Genomic DNA, 12,196 nt, shown 5'->3' on the forward strand with positions numbered 1-12,196 from the left:
TCTGCACAGCAAAGAAAGTACCCATCTGAATAGACCATAGTTCCTCCTTAATGCAGGGCTTTAGAAATCAGAGCACTGAACTCTTGTTCTTCTCTGATTACTGACTCTGATAGTGGAGGACAAACAGCATCTGCCAGACTCATTTTCTGAGAAGTCCACATGGTGCTCAAAAGGTGATTGTTATGTTCCTTGGCTTACTGGGTTGGAGTTGAGTGCAAGTGTAAAACAAGACTTTCAAGAAGATGCCTGGAGAAAGGTACTATTCACTAGGTCCATCTGCGAACCACTAATTGCGCTGAGAGGCAATAAGTAACCACTTGCTTGTGGTTACTTGTCTGAGTAAAGAAAAGAGAACTGGTCTTATAAACTTCAGATGAGCAATTCTCTCTTCGCCCTGTCAGATGCTACTGCAGAGTTCTAGTTTACTACAGGCATTATTTCAACTTTACACCAGTGTGACAACATTGAAAAGAATGGAAACACCCTTGCATAGATTTGCAAGTAATGCACTTCTTATGAGCCCTGCAGGAATTTTGCCCATTGACTCCAGTGACAGCAGGGCCCAAAATACCTATCTAAAAAATTAAATGTTTATTTATTTCAGTGGATCTGATATCTTACCACCCATGGTTTGTCAGGTACCCAAATCTCCCACAAGTACTTCGGCATATCTCCAAAATTCAGTGCCTAAAAAGCAATAATATTTAAATAAAAAAGATGTGTCATTCTTGCTACAGATCTTCAGATTACCCACCTCCCCAAAGGCCCAATATTGGTAATATAGAAAGCAAAATGTGAGCAAATTTCTACTGAAGACAGATAAATAACTTTTTATGAGGGTTCGCAAACTTCAGAGGCCATAGCCTAGTGTTACCAAACACATGGGTGCTAACATTTAAAATGCTATATCAAACATCAGTGGTTTCTGAAGGCTGATTGTATAACATTTTGCTGCAGTCAGACAACAGATTTTCAGAGGGTTTTTATTGTTCTGTTTAGTCAACTACCAAGTTGACTCATGATAAGAGGAAACTTTTCTCTTTTTTTTAGTTTAATGCACTATTAAGCTTTTTATTAAGATATTATTAATCAACCTCAAGACTCTAAAAAGCAAAACCATCATATCTTTAAAACTGTAGTTAAAGCTGTGTTTAATGTGGGAGCATTAATGGATGTTCATGCTCTGTTACTAACTGCTGAATATAAATAGCACTATGTACGACTTCAGGTTCCCTCCTGAGTATAATACTCAGACACCCCAAAATATCACATCTCCAAGGACTAGAGTCATAAAGACTCTGTGCATATGTGACTGTAAGAGAACTGTGGAGGGAAAGTTAGGTAGGTTACCAAGTTTGCAGTACCGTCAAATCTGCTTACTCCTAGACAAACTGAGCTGACAGAAGAATAGGACCATGAACTGAACTAAGTTCATGAACTGAACTATCTGAACTATCTAAGCTAGAGCAACATAAGCATTTGGAAGGACAGTCAGACAGGTATCAACCCAGCACCAGGCCTTTGCACTGTTCTATTTTATTTGAGAAATGAAAGCTTCCCAGAGAGAGAACATTACATTAAGAGTAATGTTTTTGGGAAGTCAGACAATTTCAAATCCATTCTCTGTAGAGTAATATGCCCAAATAGCAAGCAAGCAAGCACCGTATTCAGAAAGAACATTAGTATTCTGTACAGAATGGTTTATCTGCTCCTTTACCACTGTATAGTGAGCAAAATCCTCAGAAAACTTTACATCAAATAGTACTTTTACTTGCAATGGAAAACACATGTCTCTTCCAAAGTACTCCCAACAGGCACCTCGGATATTTTACACAAGTTCTGTGTTCTTTGAGAATTGTATCACAGTTTTGAAAGCTTTTCCAAGAAATCCCCTTGAAAGTAAAAAGTCATTCTGAGTATTTTATCTAGCAAAAGTATTCTCCTCTGATACCTGAAGTCACATTTTCAGCTAAGTTCAGGAAGTCCCTTCTTTGTCATCTAAAATTAAAAAAAAAAAAAAAAAAAGAAAAAATCCTAAAAAAACTCAAACTAAAATACTTTAAACAATCAGAAATGGTTTTGGTCTTAAGCAAGTAGAAATGTTACTTAGTCTTACACTCTGAATGAAAAAGCACTTACATAATCCATAGATATTATTAAGGGTAGCTTAACAGTAAGGTAAAACCACTGAGAATGCCTGTATCTCCTTTACCTATGATTGTTTCCCTCATTTACAGGAGTACAAATGAAGAGCAATTCACCTAGAGGCAATAAAATTAAACTGGTAAAAAAGCAAAAAAGGAGCCCCTGTGGACCAAATTCTCTTTTTAGAATGTATATTGCACAGTTTTATCCACTTTGATAAAGTGATGAGTTCTTGCAATCAGAGTCCATATCACCTAATACCTCCTTAGTTGTTAGAAAGTTACCTTTACTGAAATAAGTCACTCTGCAGAAATAGTAAGTAGTTACCTGAAAATAACTGGAAAGGAATCACAAGACAGATTTCCATCACAACAAATAATGAATGTTTCTCCCATCCCCTTTGCTAGTTGAAAGCTTGGGGAGACCATCAAAATAAAACAGGAACAAGACGGAATAACATCTCATTCATGTAACAATTTGCAGACTGAAAAGACAAATTCATGGTATCATAAAATACAATGCCTTTTTTCTACAAAAAGCAGACTACTGCCACATCAGAAGTGAAATATGTCTTTCTCACTTTTCCTTGCTTTTGGAAATGATTAAGATCACTATGTATTGGAGGGACAGCAAAGAGAACCAGGGAAGCAACAGTTTCACTATAGTTTCTCTGGATCCCCAGCCATCTTTTACAGCTTCCCTGTGCCCATCAGCACAGAAAGAAATCCCTGCTCTCAGCCTTCCAGAGGCAGTTCCAACTGGAATTAAACTTGGACCATACTCTTCACACAAACAAATTACAGCTAGAGGATGAGGGAAAAAAAGGGTTTGATATGGAGGAGAGGAAGAAAAGTAGTTGTAAGGAACAAGTAAAATAAATTTATTTTTAAGTATTACAAAGTATGAAGTTCTAACAGAAGATTAGTCCTTTGTGCCTGAGGTCAGTGTAGAAAGTACTCCCATCAGATGATGATCTAAATTCATGATTCCTGAAATGGCTCATGACTGCCATACATTTAAACTTCAGAGTTGCATTCAAGAGGTCTTAAGAATGTACAGCTTCTTCCCTAAAAGTTCTTCAAAAGTCAGCATAATTTAAGATATTATAAAACATGCAAGATTTGTTTCTAGTACAGTTTTATTTTTTTCTCTCCAACTGTTCCTCTATTTCATGAGCTGACATCAGCAAAATCCTTCAGCCATAATGCACACTAGCTTTTTATTTCATTTATCATCCAACATTTACAAACAAAAATATTATGGGAATATCTTGAGCTAAACAGTTTGGATGGAAGAGAGAAATGACAAAGTCAGCATCAAGGATGAGATTGCAATCCAACAGCAAGGAAGATAACAGAGAAAAAACTTGCCAATTGCTCTTTCCCAATAAAATGAACAGATAGAAGCACAGACCTCTAAGGTAATGAAAACAACCTACTGTGTCATCATTTTATGCAAGAAAGGGAAAGAGAAGATTAGCCTAAAACTCCTACAATAATATGGATTTTTTTCAGCTGACAAAAGCAATACTATATAAAAATCTTTTCTGTGCTTTATTTCTAATTACCTTCTATCCTTTAATGAACAAGAAAGCACTTGAACTTGAAAGTCCTTGCACAGTCAAAACTCCCACTAAAATTAATGGGACATTTTTTCCAGCCTAAGAGCTCCGAGATCAGTTCTCATACATAGCTCTTTCTAGGTTTCTTCCATTAATCAAACTTCTTAGTTTTTTTCCTCTTCCATTAGGATCATATATTAAGAAATACAGACACTAGAATTCATACCCTTGCTTGAGGAAGAAAGCCTGCTGCACTTTGTAATCCTCAAAAGTTTAGCTCAGTTTCACAAATAAAACCTCCATTCTGAAGAACCTTGGCTACCTGGACACCTAATACTTAATTTTGGCCTCTTCAAACAGTTCCGACAGATGTTGTAGCACAGTGCCTGTGAAAGCGAAGCTCTCTGAATTACACAATTGCCCATGGAAGTGAAGCTATCTGAATCACACAACTGAAATGCGTGTACACAAACCTTCTAATCAGGCAAATCTCCCTGAAACTGAGACCAAAACATAAGGGACTCTGAACAACCCTGTTTCTCATTCCCAGCAAACAAGGAGTTAAGGGACTGAGGTTCAATGCCCATTTCTCCTACTGAGGCTCACAAAACCTGTAACATATGTCTGACATGTCAGTGCCTAAGAGGAATAAAATTAAATCATTACTTGTGTGCCTCAATAAATTCATTTTGCTGACTGTTGGTCACTCATTTCAGGAAAATGATAATTATACAGTTTTAAAAAACACAAGAACACAACACAAACTAGCAAGAAATTTCTGTATTCAAAAGAATTTAATGTAGTTTTGGCTGTAATATAGTAACATCATTACCCCACCATAATTCTCAATTTTCTCCCACTGAAATATTATGGGAGGCTCTTGCATAGAAATAAAAATAAATATACACCATAATCTATCAAATCAGGTAGTGCTAAAAACAATGTCCTAGGAAAAACTATGAGACATTTATAGCTGATCATTAATAGACCTTAGCAAGGGTAATTTCCTTTGTTCATTTTTTCTCTTCAACAGCACAGTAGTATGTATATATATGAGAGAACTCACAGAACAGCACAGCATTTAATTGTTCATTTAGAGAGCCTGAGAGCAGCTGCAGTGCACCAGCATACAGTCTAGCAATGATACAGTTCTGCATGGATTCTTACACAGGATTATATCTTCCTGTGAGGATACTCTAATATTTGTGAAGATTCTTTAAAATTCCCTTCATTTATGAAGAATTCAAGCATAATGAACTACTGATCTTTTAATTATAGTGAAGAAATAAAAGAGCCAGCAGATGACAGAAAGGAGAAATAAGGATGATGGACTGATTTGCACTTTGACACATTAATATACATATAAAGTACCTCCACAGTAAACATTCAATTGAAGAAGCAGAACCAGATTAAGTCCTTGCCAACTTCCTGAGTTCTCTTCTTTGCCAGCTGGCCAGGTTTAAATTGACTTTGGCGTTCTTTTGTCTACAGCTTTCCTTTATTTTTAAATGTTGTAATTTACAGGACTTGAAAATACACATAAAAATATTAAATAAATAATATTTACTGGTGATGGTTACTCATCACAGAAGAGGAAAACACCATCAGGAAGTAAAAGCAGCAACTACATCAGTTAGAGAGATAAGCAATTTGGTATGTTTTCAGAAACAAAACTGACAAAAAAACCACATAGGCACAGTAACTTTCTAAAGGATGAAGTAAAACCCTAGAAGGCAAATTGTAATTTTTTAAAAGAATGAAAAAGAAGTAAAGAATATAATGTCAGTGTTAGAACTAAAAGGTTCGCATGACATGCAATTATTTTCCTGTATGAGCAAGCAAGTATGTTTTCAGAAAGACAAATGAACATTTTGTCAAAGAAATGAAATACATTTTCACTGCTTTTTTCTTTTCTTTTTTTTTTTTAAACCTAGTATACAATCTACCTATACTGCTGTTAGCAGTGAATACAGAACACAAAAAATCTAGCAACAAAATTGTCTTGGAGATGACAGAAATTCTACCCCATCAGAAGAAAGCAAAAAGAGACTTCATAATTCAGTTTTGATTCCCAAAGAGTGTGTATTCCCCCACACCTCTGTACTTGTAACATAATACTCGACACTACCAAAAATTTTACTGATAAGATTCACATCTCTTAGTCACTATTGCCTCACAGACCTATATCCCCTACCTTTGTCCCAGATTCCTTTGTTAAATAAGTCTCTGGTACTTGACTAGTAATGGTTAAAATGAGATGTAAGGAGGAAGTAACACTGCAAAGACAGTGCAAACATAATAGCAAGTTCACCTTTCATATTCTACAGTCAATTCATTGCTCTCTTCTACTTATCGTCTATATAATGTCTAAGTATGCTGATCTTTGACAGGTATAAAACTTTATCATATGTAAGGTATGAATATATAATTCCAGCAGAAGTCTTCTCTTATTTTGAACACAGACACCTAGGTGCAATCCACACATAAGGACAACATCAGCCAATTATTAATTAAATACCTCTTGGTATTTCTAGTACAGTGCAAATCTTTATGATTGAAATGGATCTGGACTGACTGTTAAGCATGAGAGTTTATAACTGGTTTCAGCCATAAGAGATTATATTATCATCCTGCAAATATCAAATTATCGTGGCTGTTTGCTTCTTCAGTGTTGCCCAGAATTATGATCTCTGAAGTCTTCTACCCTCATCTCAAGGGCAAAGGAAAGACAGGGTCATAAGATGAAGAATAATGTGTGGTTCCCGAGAAACAGATGACTACTATTTAGGCTTGTGTGGATCACGACTATATGAAATAAATCTGCGGTTTCAATTTAGCTCAAAGTAGATGTGATTTATCTATTAAAAACACAAGTACTTACTGGTAACTAAGGTCAAAAAGATCAAAGATTCAAACCACTGCCTGACCAACAGTGACTGACTCTTTGCACTGCTGTTCATTGCACTGCAGTTGTTCTGAGGATACACTTTGAAAAAAGTGGAGGATAAGGGTTTATGTATCATCTCTCATGACTGTGAAACTCCTCAGGTGAAACAACAGAAAGGTCAATTGTATGAGCACACAGCAACATCCAGGGGAGAGACTGGTTTAATAGCAGCAACAGTAAGTTAACAAACTATATGCAAAGGGAAAAAAAGAGCACGCTTTTTGTACTCTCCAGAGATTTCTAAATGCTATGTGACAGTATGCTAAAAACAAAACCAAAAACAAACCAAACAAACAAACAAACAAAGAAACCCACCAAAGAAGCCAAAAAACTCCATAAACAAACAAAAAAGCAGGTGGAGTAGAATCTCTCTTTAAAAGCAATAAATAAATACCTCCTTCATTTTCTCTTGCTCTCAGAGAACATATTATGTTGCAAAGGACAATCCTTTACACCTCAGAAAATCCTTTACACCTCAGAAGAGGATGCTATTATGGTGGGAAGACTTAGTCATTAAAAGCTACATTTTACTAAAATCTCAAAAGTGGGTATGATTCAACTTTGAAATTGGCATTATGGTTACTCATTTTTCCCCCATTTTAATGCTTTGACTCCAATCCCATTAATTCTGTAAGCTCAAATCCATTCTGGGAATAAATATATAGAGAGATATTTTCTGATAAAGATTTGCATAGGTAGCACATCAATTCTATGTTATGAAGAAGGGAGCAGCAGCCCTCTCATTGAGGAGGAGGGGTACCAGTAAATATTGTTGTCATTCAAAAGAAATAAGTGTAAACTTCTGACTACAGTCAGAAGAAAACTACAAGGAGATTAATGTGATCAGTTCATTTTTCTCTCTATAAAGAACGGTAATAAAGTAATCCTTGTGAAGACCACCAGGATATCAAAGAAACAAAGCAGTGCTTGAAAGAAACTTCAGAAGCTACCTTGATTACAATGCTTAGGATATGATTGACTGAGCCTACTATTAGTAACTTTCACAAACTGAAAAAAAATAGTTTGTCAAGATTTACATAAAGAATCTACATTGTTACAGACATTTCTATTCAATTATTCATATGCCTTGTTTCTAGTAAGTCTAATCTTATTTTCCCCTCTGAATGCCACAGATTTTTTCCCAGTTCTCACACTGATGTTAATATTAGAGTGAGAGGAAGAGATTGTATTGAGATTTAACCCATTGCATATATAATAATACAATTAACACATTTGCTTACCTAATCAGTTAAGGGCTGATTCATACCCTTAGATATCTGATCTCTACTGATCCCACTGTTATCCATTATCTCCATATTGAGAAAAAAAGAAATGACACCTTCCCATTTGTGCTTCTTCACAGACATGACTTAACATTTTAAACAAACAAAATAGTCTTCAATCTCTTCAATTTTTTTTCTAATTCTACAAAGGTCAGGCCTAAAGTGAAAACAGAAGTCAATAGAAAAATGCTGTCTTTGCAGTAATTTGCATAGCAAACATGTTCCACACACATTAAACAAGAAGATGAAAAACACTTTTCAACAACATAATGTCAAACTGAACTCAAAGGTCTAAAATGTTGGCTTGTTATACCATCCCACACTAATCCTGTCATTACCAGGGGTTGATTTGTATCAGTAACTATTACAATATAATGTAATTAGCGATGGTAATATTACCACAAATAGTATAAACACCCCTGCTCTAATGCCTTTAAATTATTTTTGTAAGCACGTTAATAACATACCATCAAGCATCAATACAAATCCCTGACAGTTTCTTGAAAAAAGATTATGCATGTCTAAGCAATTTTCTCATACACAGGTTTTTCTTTAGGAAACATGTTGTCACTATTCCATTAGCTCAAAAGGGAGTGTATGCATAAAAGAAGTCTGTGCTAAAGAAGTCTGACTGCTAGCCAGGAAAGCATATGTTCAATAGTCTGTATTTACTGCTGGCTGGGTTAGGGTTATAGGTACCACAACATCAAATGAATTTCATCTTTAAAAGATGTCTAGCAGTGCAGTGATTGCTTTTGGTTTTCAAAAGGACAACCCTTTCAATGGCACAAACCCTCATTTTGACAGTATTTCATCAGGGACTGTTGGAAAAAAAACAGAGTAGATTAACAGATATATAGAGCAACATCTTATGTCTCATCCAAAATGTCTGAAGTCCACCAGAATTTGGATGGCGTCCTAAACTAGTCACCTTCCTGAAACCATTAAAATAGAACTCATACATCACCCAAAAATCCCCCACCAAACCTAAACCCAAAATGAAATTTATGTATTTGTGTTGAATATCCAATCATTAATAACAAATTAACCAACCATTAACATCAATTTAAGGGTGCCCAACTCCCAACAGTCAAATAGTACATGACAAGCAAAGGTAGAAACATGGTTCTCCAACTCAATTTTCCAACTTCTATCATGTTGATCTGCTCTCTGGAAGTGCCACTCCTTTTGCTGTAGATGGAGCCCAGCACAGGTGTCTATCATTTTGCTATCAAAAAGTTCAGCAAGAGGAATCTTATTATCATTGTTCAAAGAAATTTTCCATACCATCAGGTGGTTAGCTGATTTGATTCACCTTCCATTTTGTATGGAAGTATTTGCTTGCTAAGATATTTAGAATGCCAGCAGGCATCCTTAATGCTATGATATGATACATATGAGGTAAGAGAAAAATCTGTTTTGTTGGGTTAAATTATACAGAGACGGAAAAAAGATTTTTCTCTATTTTCTTTTTTTATTTATTTCCAAAACAGTGGATATATTTTACCTCAATATTCTTCAAAATTTTCTGTCTATAGTCAATGTCTTTCACGGAATATTTTAGTACAAATTTTCAGTTTGATTACTGCAAGCAAAGATAAAGTGTGGCTTGGTTTGGGGTTTGTTTTGTTTTGTTTTTATTTGTTTGTTTGTTTATTTGTTTTGTCAGGTAGTTTTGATGGTTTCTGGGATTTTCTGTGAAAGCACACAATCATAACTATGGCTATTGATAGAAATTTACATTCACAGGTATACTCACAGTTTATTTAGAGGAAATTTATGTTACATAACTGTATTGAATATATTCTATGATGTTTCCACTTATCAATACCTTCACAATCATTTTACTGAAACCAGAATCATAAGTAACACAACTCACGTCTTCTAACTTGTAAGTTTTACATCCTGCTTGGGAAAACAAGAAAATGGAAAAGATGAGTGAGCCATCCTAAACAGAATCCTTCCTTTGATCCTCAAATAAAGATGACTTGCCATTACAAAGATGGATCAGTCACCTGTTTCACTTCTGGGGCTGAATTGAAATTTTACATTGTTTTGATTTCACTTAAAAGTTTTACATTTTATATGGCTGATGTTTAACAATTAGTAATACTATGCTAAAATAAGTAACAATTTTTATTCTTTAATTCAGAGTCATCATGAAGTCATCCCTCCTGTAGTGAGATACTCTACTTAGAGAAGAGGAAAAAGTCCTTCAAGATCCCCACCATTTAAGGATTACTTAGACTGTGAAAATTAGAGATCTATAAAATCATTCATTTCTGGCATGAAAATACAGAGAAACAAAATATGAATCTTCCTTTCCCTTCCTTTGCCTAAAACAATCATATAGAACTAAGATTGACCAGGATGATATATTTCAGTGACTTTGTTTCAGTTTAAGCAGCCAAGATGAGCCTCTTCATTAAACCTAGGCTGCTGACAAAACATAAAAATAATTCACTCAGTCTATTATATTAACAACTTTAAAAATCACCATTTGTGTAAGTTTTATATTACACTGACATTCAGTGTTCTAGTGCAAATTCAATATTCCCCAATGTCACAGAGAATCCTCTGATGCAATATAGCAGCTGATAACATAGCAAGATATTTGAAGCTTTTAACTCTGAAATCCAACATAACTTTTTATGTATTTTCATAAAATTCAACATTATTTTAAGAAAATGTTATCATTTAGAATTTGGAATCCATTTTACCATGACAATTATTTTTGTCTGATTTTGCAAAAGTAAACTTCAGGTAGTGCTATGGTACAAAGCCAATATTTAATTATACGGAATCTTCTAAATTGTGAATTCAGGAAAATAAAATAATTCAAAACCCCTTCAACTTCAAGTACAAATGGGCAGTTTAGTGCCAAAAGAAAATAGTTTCATGAAAGCTAAAAGAAACTGTGAAAATTATCTTAGAAGTTAAAGACAGAGAAGACAAATGTATATATTAACTTTTTTAATTGCAAAAATTTTGTGTAGTATGATTTTTAAAAGCATTTACTGCAGCAGTATTGCACAAAGTTCTTCAAATCAGCTATATGGATCCATCAATTAATTGTTTTTACTCCTCAAACAAATTCTAATTACCAAGTGTATCAAAAATCCTTTTTTCTCCACACAGCTTTTATTTGAATGGGTCATCACAGCAGGTCACCCTGTGTTCCCTCTCTTTATATACATATATTACTTATTTATTTTTATTTGGGTAAATTGGAGTTAAAACTGAAATTCCTGCCCTACATTTGGTTGGGGATTGGAGGAAAACCTAAGTAGTTGAAAACAAAAACTTGAAAATTTGAACTGAAGTTCAACATTAAGTTGCCTGAGAATTTAAATTCCTCTGTGAAGACTGAGTGCTCAAGAGGAAGACACTGTCACTTTCAAAATTTTCTTGTGCGGTTTTCAAGCTAGAATCCTTTATTTACTACTTCATCACTAAATTATAACTTCTATAGTAAGTACTATGGTCCTAATCACAACAGATTCAGTGAGACTTTTTCAGAATTGCAGAAATTGAGAGAACTGCCTAGCTTCCAAGTCCAGTGTTGTATACACTTCAGGTGTATATAACATAACTAGGTGGCATGAATAAGACAAGTCTATCTCATCATATTTCTGCCTGACAGACAGTAATTCCAATATTTGAATGCGCCAGGTGACACATAGTAGGTTGTTGGATCAGATAACCTTCAGATAACCTTCAGTTCAGGTCAAGGGCCTGGTTGGCTCAGTGTATCATCTCCAGCCATCTCAACAACTTTTGTGAAATGACGCCAGTACAAACTCAAGAGCATCCTGTTATCTGGATCTACAATGGATTTATTTCTTCACAGGTCTAAAACTAACGTATAATTTCCTGTGTGCATACATGATACAGAATTGGTCACTCCTCTAGAGCAAGAAAAAAAAGAACAGGTAATTTTTTGTTTCAGAAAACAGATCCCAAACCCAAATTTACAACAAATAATTAATTCTGGTCCTAGAAAAAGCAAGAGATAAACAAGCATCCCTCAAGCTTTCTACCAGCTTCAGATTATTTGAAAATCAGCCTGACAGCTATTTAAAAAAACACAATTTCATATCTATGCAGGATAATTTCTTAAACAACAGATAAAAGTGATCATACGAGGAAAAAGATATTAGCTAAAGCTGAACTGTCCTATAGAAGCAACTGGGAGGCTTTATGGCATGGTTTTAATTTGTTTGTTTTCTAATTCTGTCTTTAATAAAGACTAGTACTTAG

The 12,196-nt window shown here is 34.8% G+C and overlaps 1 protein-coding gene across 4 annotated transcripts in view; it reads right to left on the reverse strand.

Moving 5' to 3' along the window:
- Positions 1–12,196, reverse strand: part of PCDH9 (protocadherin 9) — a 689,952-nt gene that overhangs the window by 392,561 nt on the left and 285,195 nt on the right. For 2 of the 4 annotated variants that reach the window (XM_051778865.1, XM_051778863.1), the window contains exon 3: positions 622–687. The exons of the other annotated variants lie outside the window; for them this stretch is intronic. In XM_051778865.1, the coding sequence (XP_051634825.1) occupies positions 622–687 (66 nt within the window). The remainder of the gene's footprint in view (positions 1–621; positions 688–12,196) is intronic. 4 annotated transcript variants of the gene reach the window in all.

The sequence above is a fragment of the Manacus candei genome, unplaced genomic scaffold, assembly GCF_025592945.1.
Source record: "Manacus candei isolate 608988 ecotype Guabito, Panama unplaced genomic scaffold, ASM2559294v1 h1tg000014l, whole genome shotgun sequence".
NCBI classification, from domain to species: domain Eukaryota; kingdom Metazoa; phylum Chordata; class Aves; order Passeriformes; family Pipridae; genus Manacus; species Manacus candei.